At 41.9% G+C, this 26,961-nt stretch overlaps 2 protein-coding genes across 8 annotated transcripts in view; one reads left to right on the top strand and one right to left on the bottom strand.

Annotated features, from left to right (window-relative positions):
- Positions 1 to 3,747, top strand: part of WDR41 (WD repeat domain 41) — a 47,434-nt gene extending 43,687 nt beyond the window's left edge. The window contains exons 12-13 of one of the 2 annotated variants that reach the window (NM_001075690.1): positions 565 to 698; positions 3,531 to 3,747. In NM_001075690.1, coding sequence (NP_001069158.1) covers positions 565 to 698; positions 3,531 to 3,683 — 287 coding nt within the window. In that variant the 3' untranslated portion in view covers positions 3,684 to 3,747. The remainder of the gene's footprint in view (positions 1 to 564; positions 699 to 3,530) is intronic. The other variant, XM_010808811.3, reaches the window with a different exon arrangement.
- Positions 3,748 to 7,024: 3,277 nt separating this feature from the next.
- Positions 7,025 to 26,961, bottom strand: part of PDE8B (phosphodiesterase 8B) — a 255,295-nt gene continuing 235,358 nt past the window's right edge. For all 6 annotated transcript variants that reach the window (XM_024997900.2, XM_024997898.2, XM_024997899.2 and 3 more), the window contains exons 15-22: positions 25,076 to 25,121; positions 24,518 to 24,653; positions 23,417 to 23,615; positions 19,038 to 19,255; positions 17,506 to 17,626; positions 16,676 to 16,843; positions 14,406 to 14,535; positions 7,025 to 8,827 (exon numbers count right to left, since the gene is read on the bottom strand). In XM_024997900.2, coding sequence (XP_024853668.1) covers positions 8,718 to 8,827; positions 14,406 to 14,535; positions 16,676 to 16,843; positions 17,506 to 17,626; positions 19,038 to 19,255; positions 23,417 to 23,615; positions 24,518 to 24,653; positions 25,076 to 25,121 — 1,128 coding nt within the window. In that variant the 3' untranslated portion in view covers positions 7,025 to 8,717. The remainder of the gene's footprint in view (positions 8,828 to 14,405; positions 14,536 to 16,675; positions 16,844 to 17,505; positions 17,627 to 19,037; positions 19,256 to 23,416; positions 23,616 to 24,517; positions 24,654 to 25,075; positions 25,122 to 26,961) is intronic.

The raw sequence follows: 26,961 nt of genomic DNA, 5'->3' as shown, positions 1-26,961 counted from the left end.
TATGTTGCTTTTTGCTTGTCTTTAAGTTGTGACCTTCCTGCCCCCACACTGCCACTCAGCCCTTTCATTTCTCTCCACTTTGACTTCCATTGCCTTTTTCTCATGTTAACACACCTTCAGCAGTGCGTGAGTAGGGGCAATAAGAAGAGCTGAGCAACAAACGTGGGTAGCTAAGAGGAAATGAAGTAACATATTAAAAAAAAAAACCCTAGCATAGTGCCTGGTATCATCTGCTCACTTAGCCCTTGATGAAAATAAGTGAGAAACACCTTTGCATTTAAGTTTTGTTTTTCTGATCTTACATTATTATTGTTAAGGAAAGTGAAAGTCACTCAGCCGTGTCCAACTCTTTGCGACACCATGGACTATACGGTCCATGGAATTTTCCAGGCTAGAATATTGGAGTGGGTAGCTGTTCCCTTTTCCAGGGGATCTTCCCAACCCAGGGATCGAACCCAGGTCTCCCGCATTGCAGGTGGATTCTTTACCAGCTGAGCCATAAGGGAAGCCTGTTAAGAAAAGAGCATAATTTTGAGAATGACTAAAATGGTTGTGTTTTTCTAGGTTTTTTTAACATGTGGGGATTTGGAAGAGTAAATAAACAAGCCAGCCATCCTGCTAAAAAGCAACAAGAAAATGCCACTTCCTGTTCACTAGAGCTTATTGGAGATTTAATTGGACACTCATCATCTGTGGAGGTATTGTTTTTAATAAGCATAGAAGTGTCCAGGGGAGCCTTGCTTTTTGCATCTCACTGCTGTTCATTCATTTGGTCTCATAAAGGCCTAAAACTTCTCTTATCAGTAAGTTTTTGCTGATTCTAAACATGGAGTGGGATAGGTTTTAGTATGTGTGGTAAAGATCTCCCTATACAGAGAAATGATTTGAAGGAGGAATGTCTTGCTTCTAAAAACTGGCTTAATTAACTTTATGAATGAGATGTAGGTAGACAGCTGACAATAAGGACAGTGTTGAATATATGAGTAGTAAATACTGTTAAACAGTAGTTAATACAGAGGGTACACGGAGAAGTGTGCTTATATACGTAGAGGTAAAACCTTACAGACTAATTCCGGGGGGCATTACCAAATTCATGAATAGAAGTCTGTTTTACTTCGTTTTGAAGGATAATAGTTAGCTTGGGTAAAACCCAGTGTCTTGATTATCATCGTGGAGTTCAGAATTATAGGGTGCATCCAGTTCTAACTTTTTATAAATTCAAATGCATTAATATTTACTATCAGCACCATTGCCTGTAATGAAGAAGGAAAAAGACCAGTTGAGGTAAAGAGATAATTGCAACTGGTAACCGTATCACCACAGCCCTGAGTAATGAATTTCTTAAATTATGCTTTTGTTTCATAGCCAGGGAGGAACAAATTAATTTTTCATTTGAAAGTGCATTTATTCTTAAGAGCAGCAACACAACAACAGCTTATTATTGAGCATTTCTGTGTTTCAGGCACTATACTGGACATTAGAGTTTACAAAGGGATATAAAATAAAGTCCTTGCTGTTGTGGAGCTTACACTTCAGTAGCCAGGAACAATATAGGGAGACTCGATAAGCTGTTAATCTAGGTTGCTTATGATGGACCCAGATGAGAAGTGGAATCAGGAGTTAGAAGAAAATGGTTAGTGGAAGATAATGGATGGGCCTTGGGCTGAACCTTGATGCTTCAGAGGAGTAAGACGGTCTTGTGGCCATAAGCTCCCTGAGGGTGGGTGCTCATGTCTTACTAATTTTTGCCTTCCTGTAACAGGCAGCCCAGTTGTTTTCATTCTGTTTTTTAACTTCGGGAGTTGTGCAGATGGAATGTACAGAATCTATTTGGTGGCAAGGAGCAGGTTGCCTAGGCTGGAGGTCTGTGTTCCAGTCAATGAACACAGTAGGAGATAAAGTAGTTTGGGGTCAGATTATTGAATGTATGGCTAAGCAGTTTGGCCTTTTAAACTTTTTTAAAGAGTGGGTTTTAAAACAACTATTGAAGGTTTTTAAATGGTGCGGCATATTTGACATTATATAGAAGTGTCAGGGAGAAGGCAGTGGCACCCCACTCCAGTACTCTTGCCTGGAAAATCCCATGGACCGGAGGAGCCTGGTAGGCTGCAGTCAATGGGGTCACTGAGGGTCGGACACAACTGAGCGACTTCACTTTCACTTTTCACTTTCATGCATTGGAGAAGGCAATGGCAACCCACTCCAGTGTTCTTGCCTGGAGAATCCCAGGGATAGGGGAGCCTAGTGGGCTGCCGTCTATGGGGTCGCACAGAGTCGGACACGACTGAAGCAACTTAGCAGCAGCAGCAGAAGTGTCAGATTCTTAGAAATTTGCCCGAGTAGAGGTGTTGACATTTAATTATTTTTAAAGTATCTCTGGCTTCATTGAGAAAACCTTGGCTATTTCTTAGATTTTCTTTTTTTAAAAAATGTTTGTCCTGACTCTCAGCCTAGTCCTATATACGTGTGTGTACTGAATTCTCACTTGTGCATCTCCTGAGGGATTTTGCTCTCATAGTTCTTCCCCTTTCACTACTGCATCATCAGCTCAGACTGTTTCCTGTTACGTTCAGAAATGTATACGTTATTCCTCAGAAAGCTCACATCCTATTTCTTTCATTTCACTCTTTCCCTCGAGGAGCTCATCTTTTTCATGGTTTCGTTTGTCTCCTCTCTTATACCAGCTCTCTCCATAGGATGCATGCTGCCTTCTCATCAACACTCCATTTTCTTGTTCTTAACTTCCAGCCTATCCCTTCACTGGGCATGACCTTTTATTTGGAGAGTTTAATGTTTTGTTAGCTTTCTCAGACAATTTCATTCAGTATTGATATGCCTCCTTTTTCTGTGGCAAATCACAGCCTGAAGTATAACTTAGTACCTAATTACATCATCTTTAACTGATACCCTTACTGTTTCAACTAAGATTCAGTTTTCACAGCTGAATTAGAAGCTTCTTGAAGATAGGGATTATAAACATATAGATAACACTCAGTAAATGCTTAAGGATTGATTATTCTCTGTTTATATAGAGAGCTAAAGCTACTGTTTATCTTGAAGAACTTGGGATTCAGATATTTTATTGTGGCCGTTTTTACATTAATAAGAAGGCCAGCAGAAATGATTAAATGAATCAGGTTTGTCAGGACTTCTGCTGAAAAAAAAATCTTAAAACCTATTCTTGAAGAATTAGATAATGGTAAAATTTAGATGACACTTTGGGAATTAAAAAATAGCTGTTATATATATAGCTATATATAAATATAATATATTATAAATATAGCTCTGTAGTTGAGTAGTGTTTACAAAGTTCTGATTATTAAAATGTTAGATATGGGTCTGGCATTTGTTATTTGTATATGACTATCCCCACACTTAAATTTCTCATGAAAGATACAGAGTTTCATAGTCAGATCCAAAGACCTCTCCACGGTATGCATTTCGGCAAGGACCTATGTTAGTCTACTTGGTATTGGCCGCTTCTCTTCTCCTTGAATTTCCTATAATCAGTAATTAATTTTTTTCTACAGATGTTTCTGTACTTTGAAGACCATGGACTAGTGACTTGTTCTGCTGATCACCTCATTATTCTCTGGAAAAATGGAGAACGAGAATCTGGATTGCGCAGTTTAAAGTTATTTCAAAAATTAGAGGAGAATGGTGACTTGTATCTGTCTGTCTAGGTTAAGGAATTTAAATACCTGTACATGAACCTTGAACATCAAATATAGGGTAATGCTCTGAAAACCATTACCATATTGATTATTTATTTAACTTTGTTTAATTTTTAGGGGGGTCTGCAAACCAGCAACAGGTTTGCTTCTGAGGTATTAGTACATCCACCAAAGAATATGGCACAAATTTTTCATTTGACTTTCCTCATAAGTTACCTGAAACCATTGTAGGAATGGGTCTGATTTCAGCAGTGACTTTTCAGAAAGTGTTCAGACTTCAGCACAACTGTCTGATGAAGCAGATTTAAATTATACCACAGTATCCTCACAGAGATAAATTTTTTATGCTTTAAATTTTACACTAGAAATTGTATAATCTTATGCTTAATGAAAAGAATAGTACTCAGAACCTCTCTCTGTCTTTAGTGTTACTATATTGCCTCTAACTAAATTCATCACCAGGAATTAGATTTTTAAAGTTTTACATGTAGTTTCTTTCATTTAGCCTTTCTGGATTTTGAAATACCTGTTATCCAAAACTAATATTTTATCTATGTGACCACCTGTCATTCTTTTAAATACTTATTTAAAGAAACCTGCTTTAATGGAAATAAATATACATGATAATTACGGAAGATATTTTATGAGAAAAATGAAAACTCCACTGAAGAATAAATAGGATGTAGCATATCTTGAATTTAAACCTTGAGCTATCTAGAAAACTGATGCTTTCCTGGAGGAAATGAAGATTCCATAGTAACTGTCTGTTGTTGAACTGGTGAATGCTGTGTTTTAAGTGTCTTAATTTGAATCTAGACCCTGGAAGGAGGTAGAAATAATAGTATTTTTTTTATTCTTTGGTTTCCTTTAGAACCTGTTTGATTAAGAATTCTTGTGATAAATATCCTTTCTCCTACAAATTCCCCTGGTCTTTAGTAACTACTACGATGCCATGAAACAAACCTGAATCTCACTGTTCTAACATCAGCTTTTAAAAAAATTTTTGGTGCCAACTTTTAGTGACTGAACAATAACCACCGTTTGTTTATATCATTCATTTTTAATTCTAGCTGCTAAAATCCCTATCAACTCAAATCAGTAGGAATCTTATTAGGGTGTATTTCTTCCCTCTAGCCTGAACACCCATTTGGTACAAGACCAGCGGCTGCCCCTCATATATGTTAGAGATGAGAGCTAGATCAGTAGTGTTACCAAAGTGCCTGATTCATCTTACCATTGGCTCAAATATGAAATGCTTGAGACAGGCTTTACTTAACGTAGTTTCTTGCAGTTACCTGAGATTAAATCAGCTTCATCATCCCATCAGCCTTAGAGTACTGTTTCTCCCTTTTGGTACTAAAGGATAAAAATTAAAAAGTGTCCCATACATTAAAAAATGGGTGGTTTTAACTGTGGAGTTAAACTGCTGATGAAAGAATCCTATTGAAGTAACTACAAGGGGGCTGATGTGTTAGGACTGATACTTCTCAGAGAACACTTTCTGTGTTTATTCATCACACACACCCCTAACAGAATCCACAGACCCTAATGGAATCTTTGTAAAAAAATTTTTAGCTAGTTTTACCTTTGACAGTTGCTTCTGTTATTAACTACCTGCAAAGTCTGGATGAGCTATGGTCCTCTATGCCAGATGAGTGCCAAGCCCAGTCAGGTAAGCCCTTCTAGTTAGTTAGCTCAATTCCCATTATCAGTGAACAGCTTTAAAAAAAATATGAATGAGAGAGAAGGGCTTATATGATCACCCCTTCAGCAAAACCAAGTAATGTTCACAATCATTGTTTTAATTCACAATGAAAACAGATTTATGGAGAAATACAAAATTTACATAACCTCCATTTTATAATAGAAAAATCAGCACTGCCTTTTAGCCAAGATCATTATGGCATAACTGAGTGTTTACACAGAGGCACCTCTAATCTCACCCTGAAATTGGCACATGGGTAGGATTCCTAACCAAGCCAACGTGCATTTTGGTCTGAGTGCATCAGATTATTGATCAGTCAGTTTTAGGCTTTTAATTTTTCTCCATAGATGGACTTTGCCCTATTACTAATTAGCTTTTTCTTTGGAGGATCTGCATTTTAAGGTCATGAGTTTATAAACTCTTTTTGAATTGTATAAGATATTCAGTGAATTATAAAGGAATTCATAGATTCTTAACTGCTTTTCCTATTTTGTTCTGGATTAAACAAATTATTCACAAGGAATGTTAGAAATCCTAGGTAAGTTTGGGGAGCAAATAGCATAAGTAAGTAGCACTGTGAGTCCCTCTGTTATTAAAATTTAGAGAAACTTGATGGTTTTGATTTCATGAATGCCCTAAGGTCAGAGATGGGAGAAAACAATGAGATGGGAGAATCTAGCCGGGACTCATACTTGATGGCTGCTCACTAGTTGTATGGAGACTACTGCTAAAAGTTGAACTTTCAGATTAGAAGACTACTATAACTGACATCAATATATAGTATATGCATTTTTTTTTCATTTCCCTAGCTTAGCTTTCAGTGCTATTATATTTGAAACACCAGATATAATACTGTACACTGGGCCTTGTCATTTTTACTTAAAAATACCCTTATCACTTCATTTTCTGGCTTATTCACCTAAGAGCCTAAACTTCAGGGACACTGTATTTATCTTTGTCAAGTTGAGTGGCTTCGGATTGAATAGATGAGGCATCCTAACTCTGAAGGCAAGCATAATTTTAAAATCTTAAATTGGAAGTAAAAAAAATAACCTAATTAAATTATAGTGTTATTTTGGTCCAGGCAACAGTGTTTTATAACTTTTGGTTCAGTAGTAGTAGCAGTAATATGACCTTTCTCTAAATGAGATTTTATTTTCCTAAATTAATAAGGCTCCCCTCAACAGAGAATATTTTAGTAAATAGCTTATTTACTGATTAGTAAATGAGACAATAATTTATATCTATGTGATACATATACCATCTAAAAGACTATTTCTTATAAACTATTTTTAGGAATGCACTATTTAATTACCAACTCAGTGAAAGATTACACCATAGTAAATTACACTGGTAAAGAGCAGAGGTATGCTAAAGCTTTAGTACCTGGCAGGGTTAATATGAAATTAATTTGAAACTGAGTCAGCTATAATGTTCGTATAGAAAAATGTCAGACATCTGATGAATGTCACTTACCAAATGTAACCAAAAGCGAGACGGTCAGGAAAAGATTGTTGTCTCAAGCAAGCTTCTGAAGCTTAGACAAATTATTTAACTCCTTAAAATGGGATTCTGACATCCTGAATTTAATGTGTTCTGAAAACAAAGTGTGTGACTCATGAAATAAAGAACACTTAACCGGAAATTTGAAATTATGAAAAATTTAGGCCAAAGAGTTAAAATAAAAACAGCTGTTAGGAATGAAAAATGGCTGTAGGAATTTAGTTACAAGTACTTCACAAAAACATTTTCATCACATTTACATAACGCAGCATTACAATACAAAGCTAGCTGCTCTCCTGACCAAGCAAGTTCTCTTAGCATCTAACAAAAATAATTTAGGTACATTTCTCTCTTGGCATGGAATTGTCATATATGTTTGCATTTTTTGGTACAAAACATAGAAAAAAGCATTGGCACATTCTGTAGTGATTACGTCATTTTTCCCCATGTACGAGTTCCAAGTGTGCTGCATTCAGATTTCATTTGAGAAAAGTAGCTACGGGTTCAGTGACTTTAGTCTCTGTTTATCCCTCTTAGGAATGCAGCATGGAGTACAGAGACTCTAAAAGAAGAACAAAGGTTTGGTTTACTAAGTCTCGAATATTTATAATACACAGAAGGGTTGGCTGGTAAAAGAGAAAGGAAAATCTCAAGACTGACTTGATGTAGATCACAGAAAGTTGTGAAAAGAGCTGTATAAAAATATGCACTTGTGCTTTAGAAGCTTTTAGCATACAATTAATAGCTTAAAATAGTATTTACTGCTTCCCCATACGCCTGTTTTCTGATATATTTACACATCTTGCAGTCTTTTTTTTTTTTTTACATCATTAAAGCAAAATGGCATGATCGTAAATATAGATAGGTTAAAAACATCTGAACCTTGAAACTTTCTCTCTCTCCTTGGTAACATGGCACAACATACTCCATGGACTTAAACCCAGAAAATTTAGATTGCTCTAATAAAAAATTTTAAACAGCAAATGTATATAAATTTTTTTTAAAAACAAGCTTGTCCAAGGGTAGTCAGATTAATGGCTTGTGTATAACACTCACTGTAGTGCCTTGTGACTGCCTCTGTGAACCAGAAATAAAGCTCTTGGATTACCCCCAAACAAGATGTCACTTCCTTCCCCTTCGTGGATGGCTTTCTGTTAGGATGAATCCTTTTTTGGGAGAGAGGGCTATGCAGGCTGCTGATACCAGTCTAAAGAAGGCACTCACTAGGCCAAGGCTGTATTCTAATTTGAGTGTCACACCATTAGTCAGAAGAACCACCTAGCCATGGAGGCTCTGAAACTAACTAGTTTATCAGCAGTTTGGTCCCAGTTGTTTTGCTCATTTTATATAGGTTTTTAAAAATTAGATATTCTTAGGCATCTTTTAGATTGATGCTCTTGAGGAAAATAGTCAAGCCAAACCATGATAGAGACTTTGATGGCAAAGGATGAGCTAAACACTAGCAAAGCCTCATGGTCCATCCTCCACAGATGGTGGGCACGTGGGCACCAAGTCTGCTGCATGTGCCCTGCTAGTTACAGTGAGTCAGCTGCGTGGTTTGATGAGAGCACACAGGTTACAGCAGGGCAATGGGTTTTGCCATGTGTGTGTTCCATCACTCAGTGATTGTTCCAAAGAACATATATTAATATTTTTCTTCACAGAACATAGTTTTCTAAAAATGAAATTTGGGAAGTTGAATGATTCAAGGTCAGATATTAAACATTAGCTCCTTAACCTATACCTGTCATTTGCATTATGAAGGAACGCTTCTTACACTACTGTGATTCACAGTGCCCTTTGCCGATCCAGAGGTCACCTCCTCTGTCCTGGCTTTAACTGTCAGATGGAAGCCTCAGACTTTTGCACTTTAGGTCATCTAATGTCTTCCAGTGTTTGTAGTTATCAGCCAAATGTTGCATCAGCGTTGGCAGGTGTGCAAAGGCTGCAAGGACATAAAAAAATACAAAGAAGCCTGTTAGATTCTAGGAGCATTTATAAGGTTGAGGCTCTCTGGGACAAATTTGGGATCAGAATTGGAGGTGAGGTGCCCTAGGTTAGGCCTAAGGTGAATACACAAGTGTGAGAAGGATAAGTCACTAAACACTGGTTTCTAAAATAGGAACAGGTCCTCTTAACTAAAAATTGCTAACAAAAGACCAGAAAGAGAAATTAAGGAAACAGTCCTATTTATAATCACATCAAAAAGAATAAAATACCTTGGAATAAACCTACCTAAAGAAGCAAAAGATCTATACTCTGAAAACTATAAGACATTGATGAAGAAACTGAATATGACACAGACAGCTGGAAAGGTACCATGTTCCTGGATTGGAAGAATCAATACTGTGAAAATGACTATACTACCCTAAGGCAATCCCTAGCCCTATCAAAATACCAATAACATTTTTCACAGAACTAGAAAAAATATTTTAAAATTTGTATGGAAACACAAAAGACCCCTAATAGCCAAAGCAACCAAGAGAAAGAAAAACAGAGCTGGAGGAATCAGACTCTCTGATTTCAGACTATACTACAAAGCTACAATCATCAAAACAATATGGTCCTGGCACAAAAACAGAAATAGAGATCAATGCAACAGAACAGAAAGCCCAGAAATAAACCCACACACTTATCATCAATTAATTTACAACAAAGGAAACAAGAATATATGATGGAGAAAAGAGTGTCTACAATAAGTGGTGCTGGGAAAACTGACAACTCAGTGTAAAAGAACTCAATTAGAATGTTCTCTAACACAATACAAACTCAAAATGGATTAAACACCTAAATGTAAAGTCAGATACTATAAAATTCCTAGAGGAAAACATAGGCAGAACACTAGTTGCCACAAGTCACATCAATATCTTCTTGGATCTACCTCCTACCTAGAGTAATGAAAAAAACAGACATAAATGGGACTGAGTTAAACTTAAAAGCTTTTGTGCAGCAAAGGAATCCATAGACAAATCCAAAAGACAACCTGCAGAATGGGAGAAAATATTTGCAAATGAAGTGACTAACAGGGATCAATCTGAAATATACCAACAGCTCATGCAGCTCTAGATCAAACAACCCACTCAAAAAATGGACTGAAATAGATATTTTTTCAAAGAAGACATACAGATGGCCAAAAAGCTCAACATCACTAAATGAGAAATGCAAATCAAAGCCACAACGAGGTATCACCCTCACACCAGTCAGAATAGCCATCAAACAGTCTATGAATAATAAATGCTGAAGAGAGTGAAGAGGAAGGAACCTTCCTACACTGTTGGTGGGAATGTAAATTGGTGCAGCCGCTATGGAGAACAATGTGGAGTTTCAGAAAACTTAAAGTAGAATTACCATGCTGCTAAGTCACTTCAGTCGTGTCCGACTCTTAGCGCTAAATGAGAAATGCAAATCAAAGCTACTTTAGTTGTGTCCGACCCCATAGACAGCAGCCCACCAGGCTCCCCTGTCCCTAGGATTCTCCAGGCAAGAACACTGGAGTGGGTTGCCATTTCCTTCTCCAATGCATGAAAGTGAAAAGTTAAAGAGAAGTTGCTCAGTCATGTCTGACTCTTAGCGACCCCATGGACTGCAGCCCACCAGGTTCCTCCGTCCATGGGATTTTCCAGCAAGAGTACTGGAGTGAGGTGCCATTGCCTTCTCTGAGAATTACCATATGACCCAACAATCCCACTACTGGGCATATATCCAGAGAAAGCCAAGATTCAAAAAGATACATGCACCCCAGTGTTCATTGTAGTACACTTTACAATAGCCAAGGCATGAAAGCAACCTAAATGTCCACTGACAGATTAATGAAGCAGATGTAGATACACACAATTGGTGAATTTAACTCAGATGACCATTATATCTACTACTGTGGGCAAGAATCCCTTAAAAGAAATGGAGTAGCAATCATAGTCAACAAAAGAGTCCAAAAAAAAATGCAGTACTTGGATGCAATCTCAAAAATGACAGAATGATCTCTGTTCGTTTCCAAGGCAAACCATTCAACATCACAGTAATCCCGGTCTACACGCTGACCAGAAATGCTGCTGCTGAGTCGCTTCAGTCGTGTCCGACTCTGTGTGACCCCATAGACGGCAGCCCACCAGGCTCCCCCGTCCCTGGGATTCTCCAGGCAAGAACACTGGAGTAGGTTGCCATTTCCTTCTCCAATGCTAAAAGTGAAAAGTGAAAGTGAAGTCGCTCAGTCTTGTCTGACTCTTAGCGACCCCATGGACTGCAGCCTACCAGGCTCCTCCATCCATGGGATTTTCCAGGCAAGAGTACTGGAGTGGGATGCCATTGCCTTCTCCAGGAAATGCTACAGAAGCAGTTGAATGGTTCTATGAAGACCTAGACCTTTTAGAACTAACACCTAAAAAAAGATGTCCTTTTCATTATAGGGGACTGGAATGCAAAAGTAAGAAGTCAAGAACTACTGGAGTAACAGGCAAATTTGTCCTTGGAGTACAGAATGAAGCAGGGTAAAGGCTAATAGAGTTTTGCCAAGAGAATGCACTGGTCATGGCAAACACCCTCTTCCAACAACACAAGAGAAGACTCTACACATGGACATCACCAGATGGCTGATACTGAAATCAGATTTATTATATTATTTGAAGCCAAAGATGGAGAAGCTCTATACAGTCAGCAAAAACAAGATGGGGAGCTGACTGTGGCTCAGATCATGAACTCCTTATTGCAAAATTCAGACTTAAATTGAAGAAAGTAGGGAAAACAACTAGACTATTCGGGTATGACCTAAATCAAATCCCTTACGAATATACAGTGGAAGTGACAAATAGATTTAAGGGATTAGATCTGATGGATAGAGTGCCTGATGAACTATGGATGGAGGTTAGTGACATTGTACAGGAGGCAGGGATCAAGACCATCCCCAAGAAAAAGAAATGCAAAAAGACAAAATGGTTGTCTGACGAGGCCTTACAAATAGTGAAAAGAAGTGAAAGGCACAAGAGAAAAGGAAAGATACACCCATCTGAATGGAGAGTTCTGAAGAAAAGCAAGGAGAGATAAGAAAGCCTTCCTCAGTGATCAGTGCAAAAAAATAGAGGAAAACAATAGGATGGGAAAGACCAGAGATCTCTTCAAGGAAATTACAGATACCAAGGGAACATTTCATGCAAAGATGGGCTCATAAAGGACAGAAATGGTATGGATCGAACAGAAGCAGAAGATATTAAGAAGAGGTGGCAAGAATACACAGAACTATACAAAAAAGATCTTCACAACCAAGATAATCACGATGGTGTGATCACTCACCTAGAGCCAGACATCCTGGAATGTGAAGTCAAGTGGGCCTTAGGAAGCATCACTACAAACAAAGCTAGGGAGGTGATGGAATTCCAGTTGAGTTATTTCAAATCCTCAAAGATGATGCTGTGAAAGTGCTGCACTCAATATGCCAGCAAATTTGGAAAACTCAGCAGTGGCCACAGGACTGGAAAAGGTCAGTTTTCATTCCAATCCCTAAGAAAGGCAATGCCAAAGAATGCTCAGACTACCGCACAATTGCACTCATCTCACACGCTAGTAAAGTAATGCTCAAAATTCTACAAGCCAGGCTTCAACAGTATGTGAACTGTGAACTCCCAGATGTTCAAGCTGGATTTAGAAAAGGCAGAGGAATCAGAGATCAAATTGCCAACATCTGTTGGATCATTGAAAAAGTAAGAGAGTTCCAGAAAAACATCTACTTCTGCTTTATTGACTATGCCAAAGCCTTTGACTGTGGATCAGAACAAACTGTGGAAAATTCTGAAAGAGATGGGAATACCAGACCACCTGACCTGCCTTTTGAGAAATCTGTATGCAGGTCAGGAAGCAACAGTTAGAACCGGACATGGAACAACAGACTGGTTCCAAATTGGGAAAGGAGTACGTCAAGGCTGTATATAGTCACTGTGCTTATTTAACTTATATGTAGAGTGCATCATGAGAAACGCTGGGCTGGAATCAAGATTGCCGGGAGAAATACCAATAACCTCAGATATGCAGATGACCCCACACTTATGGCAGAAAGCGAAGAACTAAAGAGCCTCTTGATGAAAGTGAAAGAGGAGAGTGAAAAAGTTGGCTTAAAACCCCACATTCAGAAAACTAAGATCATGGCATCTGGTCCCATCTCTTTATGGCAAGTAGATGGGGAAACAGTGGAAACAGTGACAGACTTAATTTTTTGGGGCTCCAAAATCACTGCAGATGGTGACTGCAGCCATGAAATTAAAAGATGCTTGCTCCTTGGAAGAAAAGTTATGACCAACCTAGACAGCTGAGCGCCAAAGAATTGATGCTTTTGAACTGTGGTGTTGGAGAAGACTCTTGAGAGTCCCTTGGACTGCAAGGAGATGCAACCAGTCCATCCTAAAGGAAATCAGTCCTGAATGTTCATTGGAAGGACTGATGCTGAAGCTGAAACTCCAATACTTTGGCTATCTGATGCAAAGAACTGACTCATTGGAAAAGACCCTGATGCTGGGAAAGATTGAAGGTGGTAGGAGAAGAGAATGACAGAGGATGAAATGGTTGGATGGCATCACCGACTCAATGGACATGAGTTTGAGTAGGCTCTGGGAGTTGGTGATGGATGGGGAGGCCTGGCGTGCTGCAGTTCATGGGGTTACAAAGAGTTGTACAAGACTGAGTGACTGAACTGAACTGAATGTCACTCAGCCGTGAAACAATGAAATAATGCCATTTGCAGCAACATGGATAGAGCTAGAGACTATCATACTAAACAAAGTAAGTCAGAGAAAGAAATATCATATGTGGAATCTAAAAAAAAAAAAAAAAGGACGAAAATGAACTTATTTATAAAACAAATAAGCTCAGAGACTTTAGAAACAAACTTATGGTTACCAGAGGGGAAATGTGGAGGGAGGGATAATTAGGAGTTTGAGATTACCATCTACACACTACTATGTAGAGAATAATCAATAAGAACCCACTGTACAGCACAGGGAACTCTACCCAACAGTAGATAATATTCTGTAATAACCTATATGGGTTAAGGATCTGAAAAAGAATGGATATATGTATATATGTAACTGAATCACCTAGCTGTATACCTGAAAGTAACACATTGTAAATCAACTATAATCCAACATAAAAATCAAAAAAAATTAAATCTCAGTGAAAAGCTGTTTATCAGGTGACATTACTGAAAGAATCTGTGATTCAGAGTATACTTATATTTTATGTTCTCTAGAATTTCCTCCAATGATATAATAAAACTCCTTTAAGCTTTGGAAATATGTCCTTTGAAGAGTTCAACACTTGTTTATCCAGGTACTGGACATCCATTGAGTCTTCCATACACATGGTCTGTGCTGAGGATGCACAAAGTGTCCACGTACCCCCACCATATCTGGCTACAAACAGCTGACATTTTTTTAAAAAGTAACATTTAACACCTTTAGTCCTGGCCTCTGTCATTAAAGGTAATCATTATAAAGCATAACAAGATATTCTGTTTGTGGGTAACAAAACATGAACCATCTTACCATCCCAAGCATCAAACATGTCTGTTATGAAGTAGTCAATAAAGGAGATTTGGGACTTGGGGATGCTACAGGTATTCCGGTCAAACACTGGCATCACTACGGGTAGCCCCTGTCTCTTCTCTTCATCCGTCTGTAAGAAATAATACACACAGGGCTGTAGGGCACACGAGGAGCTGTCACAGTGGCATCGAGTTTGTCAGAACCACCCTGTGAAAAAGGGGTCATAATCCAGTTGTATCGATCAAGAAATAGGCTCAGCATTTCCCAGGGCTTACATAACTACCTGATGAGCTGCAGTGACTGGATTCAGGTCTTCTGACTCTTAAATGTGTTGGATACTATCTTACAGCTACCCACCCCCGCCACCCCACCAAAGCACTGATTTCAGGATTCATACCCTCTTCTCTAAGATCTGTTTTCATGATTGCAAGGTCGACAACTTTCAAAGTAATACTACTAAATACTAAGTGGAGTATACATTGAGGGCACAGAAGCAATGGTGGGTTTAAAGCTGCAGATGTCTCAGCACGAATCGAAGCACTGGCACCAAGCTGTATCAACAGACATTGTATTATTCACTGTTACATGCTTGCAGTGTAAAAAGAAAGTTTCACTTAAGAATGTCTAAATTAAAGCAGTAAGAATTATTAACCTTACTAAATTTGACCTTTGAAAATACCTTTTTTAAATATTCTGTGTGACAAAATCCGAAGTACATACAAAGCCCTTGTGCTGCACGTCTACGGGTGTGATGGTTGTCTGGAGGAAAAGCAGGCAGGCAGTTGAGCTGAACTAGATTCTCTTTTTCATGGAATAACTACTTTTTACTAAAAAGAATGACTGACAAACTTGTTTGGCTGTCTGTACTGGTCATGCATGCAATTCTGATGATATGTGTAAATTGAGTATTTTGCACATTGAAGTTTATAATGCATAATAAAGTCATAATTCACAGGACTGAAGTTAAAATCCACATTTACTGGTGGTATACTGAGCCAGAGACTGGCTGACCAGAAACCTCATTTGTAACTCAATTTTTAGGTCACATTGTCATGTGAACATTTCCTTTATGGGAAAAGGACACCTACACAGGGAAATTGCATTAAAGAACTTAAAAATGGTTCTTTCCCATTCCCCATTCACATACTTTGAGAATATCTAGGAGTAGGATTTTAAGCCTTCTCTGTGGGTCCTAGAAAGCCCCATTAATGGTCTCCTACCAGTTCGAGCTCAGCTTGCTCATTTCAGGTCAGTCGATCAGGCAGCCTTAAAATATCCACCGCTGTTCAAGGAGTGGTTTGGGTTTTTTTTCCCCTTTTCTGGCAAGCTCAGAGCTGGCTGTCCTAATTCCCATGGACTCTCTTCCCGTCCTTGAAAACTACAGCTAACTTACTGCATCCTTAGCTGGTTTTTGCTCTGGCAACCCTTCTAGACACCGTTGGCTAGTCTTTACCCTGCCTCAGTAGTACATTCCAGTGAGATCGGCACTCCCCCTCCCCAAATAATTACTTGTAGCTACTTGGGATATGTTTGTCTTTCTGTCCCACATCATAAACATTAGTCCCTAAAGCCTATTCTTTGGAAGTAGGCCTCTATTTCAAATGGCATCTTGTGGTCTGCTACTTTTTGGGTTATTCTGCAACTCTTCACACTGCCAAAGTTACTATTCTTATACAGAAATTCTATGTTTCCTCTTTACTAATTTTGGTCATAACACTTGGTTCTCTCAGAATGTCCTTTCTCATTTCTAAATTTTGAAATCCTTAAAAAAAAAACAACAACCCAGCTCTAACACCTTTTCCACCTTTCTAGATAAAAGCCCTTTTTTTTTATTTAGAAAAAAAAAATAAACACCTTTCTGAACTCTTAGGACTTAACATATCCCTCCTTTAGAAGTGTTTTCACTTAAAAAAAAAATACATTGTGTGGACCTATTTATGTCTGTGTCCCCTACTGCATTATGAGCTACCCTCGGGCAGAGATGTGTCCTATGTCTGTTTCCCACAATACAACGTGGAGATAATAATCTGATGAATGAATGGATTTCCCAGTTTTTGTCGAAGTTCAGGATCTAAAAACTTGAGAATGAAAAGAATCCCAAAGGCTCAGTTTCTCTCCTTCCCCCTAGAGAGACTTTGAGTAGTGACCAGCCATGCCAGTTAGTCTCTTGAGGGACCAGAATTCTATTCCAGGCAGGGGTGAGCAATTTCTTTCTGAGGAAGAGTCATTTACTTGTTCACTCATGGCGCTTCCCCAGAGAGGCAGCCCACCTGCGCAAAGTACTCCTCAGAGATCCTCCCAGCCCATTCAATGCACAGGTCCAGGGGGCGGCAGGGGTTGGCTACATCCGCACACTTAATCATCATGCGCTTGATCAGGGTCTGGTTCTCAGGGAAGTTCTTCCCAGGAGGGCTGCACTCGCAGTCGCTGCCGTCAATCTGGAAAGCAGACGAGGGTTGGTTCAATACAATGGTGAAGCCCACAAGAGTCAACCGGCTAGATACTAGACGGTGGTCACCCAGGCCACCTTAGGCGTGAAACGGGATGAAGGAGGCGTTCCCAAGTTACTCAGGCACTACAAACAGAGAGCTTAAAAGTTCAGTGTTCCTATCACCACCCACCTCATGGTTTTGTTTTCAACCAGTCACTCCCAATTTAACTGTCTACAGTCTTCAGATACTGATAGGTACTTAATGAAGATCAACAGGAATATAGTTCTTTAAAGCATCTAATTCTGAGGTCTCCCAAGAGCCCAAAGAACAGAGAACTAGAAGGGTTTGAATCCTCTAAAACGCCACCATTTATTCCAGTCTCTGCTGTCTGCAGGCTCCTCTCATCGTCGTCTTTGGGCCTACTTCCTTTTGTCACCACTGGCTTTATTTCAGGGCTCTTCTTTCAGGGAGTTCAGAGTTGCTATGGACATTGTCAATCTGTTCTTGTCCCCAGGGAAAACAAGTGGCCAACACTTTCAGCCCTTCCTTACCAACTCCAAGTAAGCAACCATCTTGTATTCAAGATGGAGAGAAAATGCTTTGAGGCCAGAGTATAGGGTATAACGGAAACACACTCCGATGTGTATTATGACATGTGAAGTGCTTACCTCAGCTGCCATTGGCTTGTTAATGCTGTTCACAAATTTGTTCACATGTTCAAAGTGTTTTGTCATCTCTGTTGCTAAAACCATGTCGATAATAGCTTGGCGCAGTGTTCGATAATGGTTCCTGAAATGACCAGAAGACAAAGGGCCTTTGTTCAAATCATGCCCCGTGAATTAGAACTCTTCTGCCATTTCCCCACACTTCCCACAATCCAGGAGGAAGCTAGGGCCACTGAAGACATGAGTGAAGACCACAAAAGAGTTTACCCGCTCATCTTCCTACCAAGCCAGGACTTGGTGACACTACCATCTTCCCAAAGATAGCTGACCCTCATGTGATTTGTGAGTATTAAAAGAGGCACCACCTGTCATGTGGGCACTTATTTTACAAGGTGATGCTCTTCTGTCTGCCCTTGGCAACATCAGAACAGCAAGGCAGAAGGAAATGACGAGTTCCTTCCCTGTGAGGCTGGCACAGCAACCTGACGAGCTGTCCCCTGGTATTCGCTGCAGACAGCGATTCTTATTACAGAGAAGTCTTGTCATTTCTTTTGATGACGGCTTTGGAAGAGTTTTCCGATTAACGAGCAATTGTCTACATTGCAGTTACATGCAAGTGGTAATGGAAGGAGCAGCAACCCTGCTCAAAGTCACTGCCCAGTTCCTGTCATCTTTTTCTAAGTCCAGGAGTCAGAATGAGGAACTGAATAAAACTGGCTATCGGCAACAATTCCTCCTCTGAAAGTTTTAAAAATAGTACCTGATACTGACGAAGCCCTCAGCTGAAGGTGGAATAACTGAATATTTTCATATTATAATAACGAGATTTTCTCAGGTTTCTAGAGACCAAGGTGATGGGTTCGGGTTCGTGGTGACAAGTGATCACTGAAGCCCGAGCGAGCTCTGCGCTCTGCTTGCACTGCCCTCTCTCAGGGGGTCTTCTCTCCAGCCTGGCTGGTACTGTGTTGGAAATATTCAGTCTGACTGCAGGGCTGTGTCAGGCGAGAAGAATGTCTCCTATCTGTTCACATGTGGCCAGCTCCCCAGAGGAGGGGGTACAACAATGAGGGAAAGCCCCCCCCCACCTCCCCGTGGACTCCACGAGCTCTGCTGGGACTGGGGAACAGGGTCTCCTCATGAGTTAGGATTTTAAGTGGCCAAAAACTGAGCTGGGGAAAGATGGGGAAGGATACATTTCCTCGAGTTACACCAAAGACATGATGTCCTTTTGAGAGAGTAGAAATATCTGTTACATTTATTAGTAACAATAATCTGTAGAAATCTTTGCAGCATATTAAGCATTTTCATGAACTCACTGAAGACCAAATGGAGTTTAAAAAGATGAAAACAGTCTAAAAAGTACAGCTAAGATGAGAAGGGCAAGGCTATTATTTTACTGTCTGATACAATGGGAAAACTATTATTATTTCCTCTTCCCCACCAAGAGGAAGCTGAGTACTTGGAGAAGTCAGGGAAAACTGAGTTTCCACCTTACATTTTACAAACCCAATCAACAAGAGCCTGAGCACACAAACCTGTCGATATTCTTGAAAATGTTGCATTTGCTGTCCTTGACCGTGAGCTGGAAGGCCAGGGCTGTGTGGTGACTCTCCAAGACAGCGGTGTCATTATAGAGCACAGCGAGCTCACTGCCCGCGTTGCACAGGAAAGAGTTGGTCCTTCCCGGGTGGTCCACGTCGTGGACTGTGGCAGCGATCAGGGCGGCCACCTCGTCCAGCTGATCCAAGCTTCCCTGGGGCCCGGGGGAGGCAAGGTTGAGTGTTACCCACTGGATAATGGAGACCTACACTCATCCCTGTCTCCCAGGAGGGCGTACGCCAGGGGATCCTTCTCTGACTTCCTAGAAGTTAAGAAGCCACCTAGGATACATCACATCACCTTGCTGTACCGTGGATTATCTGGAGGGAAACAGAAATCTGAGTTGCGGTTACAATGGATACCTGAATTCTTCCTCCAGAGTCCATTTACTCTAGTTGTTCTGCAGGAAAGTGACAAACAGGACTGCGTGCAACGTGGCCTGGTGCCATGACTCTCTTCCAGAAGCGGACGGAGAAGAAAGTGGCCTAGGATCACACGTGTTACCTTACTTGCCTACTTCTGAAAAGGTTCTGAGGGTGTGGCAGTAAACGGCACAGATACAACAACAGATAAAACTCTCCACAAAGATAAAAGGAGTAGAGCCAAGTAACAGGATCAAGGAAAGGAAGAATTTTCCCAGGAAAACTGACGCTAAGGGGCTCTCACATAAAGAAACACAATTCGGCTCTGGGCCAGCAGGTGGCAAAGGCAAAGAGAGGGACCCCTCTTCTTAATGTACGCATTATATAATTAAAGAACACAACCCAGAGCGTCAGGAGACACAACGGTTTTCTCAGCTCACAGCTTGAGGAAGAAGTTATCCAATGGCCTGCTGTTGTAGAAGACACGGTACTTTATGAATTCTTTCCTTCAGCCACCATTTATTGGAGGCTTGCTGGGCGCCAGCTGTCTTGCAGGCTGCAGGAGTTACGGTGGTGGATTACTCTGGCATAGTGTCTGTGCTAACGCAACTGGCCACTTACTGGGGAAGGCATAAGTAACTTACTGGAAGGCGGGCTAAGGAGGTTCGTGCAGGTGCTTTGTGAGTGTAGCCATGAGGCCTGATCTCGTTTAGGGCAGTGCTGTCCATTCAGCTTTCTGTGGTGATGGAGAAGTCTGCACGTGGGCTCTCTAATACCGTAACCCCTCATCCCTCATGACTCCTGGACACTTGAAATGTGCCAGTGCACCCAGGGAATGGAATGTCTCATTTCATTTTAATTAAATATGACTATTGGCTGCTCTGGATGATGCAGATGCAGAGGGTGGGCAAGAATGGGCTCTCTGAGGGAGCGATTTTTATGCTGGAAACTGAAGGATAAGCAGGAGTCAGCCAGGCAAAAAATGGCAAGGGAGAGAAATCCAGGCAGAAAGGTCAGTCTATATGATGCTTCTGATGCGAAACAAAGGGATTTATTAAGAGGGAACTTAAAGAGTATCTTTGTGACTGAAGGGTAGTGAGCCAAAGGAAAAGTAGTTCCCAAGATGAGGCTCAGGGTAGGGGGTGGGGTGGGCATAATTTTTGGTTTTCCTGAGTTGCTTTCCTAGGCTATTGGAGGAAAACCCTGCAAACTGCTTCTTAGATGTGAACAGGTAAGAAACAGTGATTCTGAAGCTCAGCCCTGAAAACTTTTCTGAAAACTGTCCCTTCCAGAAGGAAGACATTTCCATTTTCTGACTGACCTCCTGGAGCTGGGGGACAGTCCTGGCTTAGCCTCGGTCCACATGAACCACCTTCTCAGGCAGGCAGAGCAGTCAAGGCCATTCTTCTTGGTTCTTCCCAGAGACTGATGCTGTGATGCCCGGGGCGAGCAAACACGCCTAGCCCCCTTTTGATGCTGGTTAAGGAGAGGCCATGGTAACCCACAGGGACAGTCAGGGGCCCGGGCTGCCCCTGCTTGGCCTCCATGCTCACTGGTTCTCCCTGTGCAGTGAGGCCCGTGAGGCCCAAACTTTGGGCCTCCAGCCCGTGCTCCTGGAGTGTGTCCTATCTTGGAGTATGGGGCCGGTTTATTTTTACATTCTTCAGTGACATAGACTCAAGCGACTAGAGTAGACAACAAATAGCATTGAGGAGACACGCCCTTCCAGCTTGGCTGCTTCGGGCCACGCCCTTTACAGCGCTATCAGGGCCGCGCCCTGAGTTGTGGTGGGCAGTGTCTGCTAAGAAATGCAAGGGAGGCAGGGAAAGAAGGCCAGGCTGCTCACTAGCAGATGGGAGGAGCAAGGCTCTTCCCACGGCAGGGACAACTGTCTGTGGAAGAAACTCCTCCCCGCAAACCCACGGGAGGAGGAATGCAGACATTTCTGCAGGGTTGTCTTCCTTCAGCCAGCAGGGTCAGAATGCACTCCGTCCTAGACTAGCCTTTGCAACAGCTCCTTTACTAGGATAAACAGTTACACGCAGACATCACAAAAGAATGCTGGCTATCCTGACCTCTCCACTAAGAGTGGGTCCTGGGAACAGGTAAGAGTGGGGAGGGGGCAGGGTCTGTAAGGCACTGAAGGAAAACGCCGGCTCTGCACACGTTCTGGCTGAGGACGTGGAGCTGTCAGTGACGTTAAGAGCTTCAGCCTTCTAAAGAAGTTAGGGGTGACGGATGACATGGGGATTTGGTAAGAACATTTTTCTGACTCTCTTGAGCAGTGGAAGCAGGTCTGGTGGAAGAGGCCTCAGGAAGCGCTTCCCAGTGGACTAACCAGTGATCTTGGCCTGCTACTAAAGCTTTGAGCTCAGGAGTCCCTTCCAGCCCAACTCTCCAGGGTTCCTTGCCGCTCTAACTTATCTGATTCTTTGGCCTCTTAGAAAATGTCTTTTGGATTACAAGCATATTGTATCTAGTCTTAGACTTATTTGTATTGCTATTTGAGAATTTAACTAGACTCCGAATGCTCTAGCAGAACAAATAATTTAAAGAAAATTTCTTATTTTAAGGGAGGGAGAGTAAAGGAGATAATAAAGTGACTAAGCATTCCTTAATTGACCAGGCATTTCATCTATATTTTTTCTAGAGTGATTCTGTTTAAGAGGACTTCATCTTGAACTCAAGGCTGCAGTGCCTACAGGTCAGTTTGGTCTCAGCATTAATGCCCAAGCTCCTGTCCTCATTTGACCGTGTGCAAACTCTGCTGTATCGTCTCTCATGTGGTGGAAAATGGAGGGCTGTGAAACTGGAGAGGAATCTCGAAGTGTTTTAGCTCTTCACAGAGAGAGAAGCCTGCGTGTCGTGACCGCAGAAGCCCGTGAGTGCCGCACTTAGGGAAAGCTTGTGCACCGCAACGAAAAGCCCATGCAGCCAAAAACGGTGCCATAGAAACAGGCTGTTATCACCTGTGATGCCACCTTTTTTAAAAGAGATAGAAATCATACAACAGCATCATCCTTGAACCACCCTATTTGCTTTCTTGCTGATGAAAATAAACGCCAGGGTCAGTCTTTGGCAACACTGAGAAGACAACACCGCCCCCTCCCCGTGTCGGTGCCTTTTCTGCCCCTCTTGCCTGTCCAACTTCCACTCTCCTCCTTGAGCACCTAGGGTCTAAGACTAAGTAGGAGAACAACTGCCTGGTAAGCATCTGCAGGTTGATGTCAGCCTGTCTCTATAGCACTTGTCCCAGGGGTATGTACTTTCTAAGCTTCACTTCTAATTGTAGCAGCAAAGAATTACAAGCTGCACTGAAAGTGATGATAGTTGGGAAAGAGGGGAGCTGGGGCTCTCTTGCAGCCACACGTGGGGTATACACAGAGCTGCCCTGCAAACCAGCACCTTAAATGATGGTGCTGACTTCTCAGATTAAGGGACTTGGAACTCTTCCAGAAGTACAGAAATCATTAGCATACAGATGTTCACAATTCACACCTATACAGAACACGTACGTACGTATATAAATCAGAAGGATGCTGAACAGTTCATAGCTATCTGGACTATAACATACCAATGACAAAACTCTGATCTTAAAATTTAATCTCTAGACCTAGTAACCATTTGCTATAATAATTAAGTTCTGTCCTCTAAGCTGGTATCATGAAGGGCTCCTAGTGAACATGTGGAGAATGGGTTTATGGATCAGCCAGACATGTAAAGGAGTCCTCACGGTGGCATAAATTATTATTTTAGGCATTTGGGGGAAGGGAGGACTAGGAGAAAAGGCCGTGTCTTTACAACACTGAAAGGATCAGTCACTTCGGTAGTTCAAAAATTCTGTCAAATGGGGTCCAAAATAGCTGTTTGCTTAATATATTTATGAAGGACGAGTTCTTAGTGAGTTCTCCAAAAGCTGTGCAGGTAACTAGATTGCACTATCAAAATTCTACCTTCACTCTCTCCTTGCCGAGGAAGAAGGCTGTGGCGTGCAGGACGTCAGCGGCGTGGGTGGAGTTGTGGTAAGCGTTGGAAGAGTGGTAGTTGGCTTCGATCACCTGGAGCCAGGCCCGAAGAGTAGTTTCAGAACAGTGTAGGAATTCACATACTCCAAACCGGGAGAAAACTTTCAAGCCCAGGTAAACCAATGGCCTGAAAAACAGGAACGTACACTCTGATTCATTGTATTAACTGCTCCAGAAACTGCTTTCTTTGAAGATACTGGGCAATTGGTTCACCTCCCTCCGATGCTTACTCCATAAGCACAGGGGCATAAAAATCGTCCTCTCCAAATTAGAAGGTGATAGAGCCTCTCCTCCTCACCCGTCACTTCTTTAAAACTAGGTGCCTCGTGGTGGCTAATCCAAATGACTTCTAGACTGTCTCTAAGTCATCTGCCCTTCAGTAGCTCTATAACCAAGAAAGGCCTCTTACAGTCCCTCTCTCTGCTTCCACATAGGCTCCACACTTATGTGTTCCCTGAGGAAGTTACTGAGCCTGGGGATAAGAGGTATGGCTTGTGTGGGCTCAGCAGAGTCATGTCAGAGAGTCAGTTACTTATTTACAGGTGAGTATCATTCATATCCAACACCCCTGGAAGAAATGAACTTCTGTAATAGGAGAGGACTTTCTGAGTTATCGGGTCTTTCTCCTGCCTATAGGGTGAATCCAAGGAAAAGGCTACAGTGCTCTCAAACCCATGCTGTAAGCTGGAACTTTAACAAGGTCGGGGCTGAGAATGCTTAGAACTCTTGGCTCACTGGCAGAAAGGATGACCTGGCTAGATCTGAAGAAGACACTCAGTATTTCTTCATCCCGGGTCGTCACCGGGCTGATCCCAGATCTTACCCGCTGATACTCCCTGCTCCATAGGGAGCTCACTCCAAGGACCATGCCCTCTCTGCATGATTGAAACTCCTCCAGCATGGCATGAAAAGCAGAGCCTGGGTGGTCACCTGTGGCAAGGACTCACATCTCCCTTACAGTTTCCAGATGTGAAAGTCTAGAGTGTATCCATTGACCCTCCCCTGCCGGCAGCCAGAGAAGCCATGTACCTTTTGTGCGTCACAGCTTCCAGTTCAAAGATGTTGAACTCCCAGCTTTCCTCATTGTCAAGTAGTTGGGCGACGGAAGGGGGCACGTCGGTGATGGTTCCTGGCATTGCAAGGTGACTATGACTCTGGTGTACGTCTGAGCAAACAGATGGGGCAAGAAGGGTGGGTAACTGGGGACTCGTGAGTGCTGCTCAGCACCTGTCATCTTCATGGGTGCTGCTGGAAAGAAAATCTTGAACTTCCAGGGGCAGGAAGATTTTCACCTCAGGGTTCTCTTATACTTCTGAACTTCAAGATCCCCCAATAGAAAAATAATTCAGCTTAACTGAATTAACTGTTTACACATAGACAGATTTGTGATTCTTACTCTGACAGTGCACAGAGAAGTAATTTATATTAGGAGACCTGGTTTCAAATGTAGACCATAGAGATGTTTAAACTCCAATGAGACCAACAGGAAGTATCACGAACACCCTCCCCAAACAATAATCACAACACCAAGGGAGACAGAAGGCCAGGGACAGGTTACCAGTTACAGGTGGAGAGAGGGCAACTTACTCTTAGTGAACACGTACTCGTTTCCTGACAACCTTCTCAAGCCATCCTGGAATAAAGACAGATGCTGTGAGAAGCATGCTTTCTATCCCATTATCATTATTCTCTCAGTTCTTTAATTAGCCAAAGGGATTTGAATCCTGAATAACTCAGTCAATCTGCAACTCCAGGTTGAAGCTCAAAATTGGATCAGAACAACCGCTACAAAACAGGGGTTACTCTCCTTTTCGTGGCATTAACTGCAGGGGGTGGAGAACCGAGAATTAAGTGTCTGTGACTGCATTTAGCTCTCTCACCTGAGCTGTGAGCTGGCTCTGTTCTCATGCCGTCTTTCTTTTGTGACATTTTGAAGCCACATCGATTGAAATCACAGAAGTAATCTTGTTTTGGGTGCATGTTAATTTGAAAGGAGCCCAGTCATCCTCATGAAAGTGAAAGTGAAAGTCGCTCAGTTGTGTCCAACTCTTTGTGACCCCAAGGACTACACAGTCCCTGGAATTCTCCAGGCCAGAATACTGGAGTGGGTAGCCGTTCCCTTCTCCAGGGGATCTTCCCAACCCGCGGATCAAACCCAGGTCTCCCACACTGCAGGTGGATTCTTTACCAGCTGAGCCACAAGGGAAGCCCAAGAATACTGGAGTGCATAGCCTATCCCCTCTCCAGGGGATCCTCCCAACCCAGGAAGCACAGGTGGATTCTTTACCAACTGAGCTATCAGGGAAGCCCTAGGGACTGTTACTTGGTGTTCTTAGACTTAAATCCTGGGGAGCCAAATCCATGGGCCACATTTGGGGTATGATTTAATGTAAAGCCTTTAGAGTGCTCAGTCGCTCAGTTGTATCGACTCTTTGTGACCCTGTAGACTGTAGCCTACCAGGCTCCTCTGTCCATGGGATTCTCCAGACAAGAATACTGGAAGAGGTTGTCATACACTCCTCCAGGGGATCTTCCTGACCCAAGGATCAAACCCACATCTCCTATACTGCTGAGCGGATTCTTTACTACTGAGCCACTGTGGAAGCCTCAAAGCTTTTAAAGGTTGGGTTAATTTTTGACTAACATCTAAATTAACTTTTTTCCAGTTATAGTTCCTATCTTATAACATGAGCTTTGCTGTTAGCCTTCAAAGGAAGTTTCTGGACTTGAGGTCTTGGGAAGGGCAGCACAGGACGGAATGCCTGTGTCCCACCATTTAACAGCCTCTTGAACTTTAGTCCCCAGATGCTCTTCAGTGTCAGTTCCTATCCTCTACCTTCTACCCGAGTACCTAATTATTTACATCTTTGCTTAAAAGTCACTTATAATTGCTTGTCATCCTGCGAAAGTATGTGCTAAGGTTTAACGTGTTAATGAAGGGCTCTCCTGAAGTCACACTTAGAATCTTTAGGCCAAGAGCTTAAACTTTCAGAACCAGATAAACAGATGAGGCGTGACGGCCGTAACTCTCCTGCCTTTAGGGCAGGCATCGCAAGGGGCTCCTCTGTCATCGTTTTCATGTTTTCCTTCTGCTTCTAATTTGCCTTTGTCTCTTTCCTAATGCTTCGTAAGAATAGGCGGAAGCTTGCACTGGTTCCTCACTGCCCGACCTGGAGAGGAAGCCCATGGTCTGGCAGCGGGGAAAGGACAGCAGGTAACTTGTTCTGGGAACCCGAATCTTCCCGCAGCAGCTCTGCAGTGGCCAGCCTCCCCACGGCCCTCGCCAGTCTTCCTTTGTTTTTCAATAGAAGTATTGGTGATCCTCGATGGTGTGACAGTTTCAGGTGTGTGGCAAAGTGGTTACACGTGTGTGTGTGTGTGTGTGTGTATTCTTTTTCAGTTTCTTTTATAGATTATTATAAGATTTTGACTATAGCTCTCTGTGCTGTTCAGTAGGTTCTTGTTGCTTATCT

This window comes from Bos taurus, chromosome 10 (genome assembly GCF_002263795.3).
Source record: "Bos taurus isolate L1 Dominette 01449 registration number 42190680 breed Hereford chromosome 10, ARS-UCD2.0, whole genome shotgun sequence".
Lineage (NCBI taxonomy): Eukaryota > Metazoa > Chordata > Mammalia > Artiodactyla > Bovidae > Bos > Bos taurus.
The sequence above is the reverse complement of the archived record's forward strand: the minus strand, read 5'-3'. Positions and strand labels throughout refer to the sequence as shown.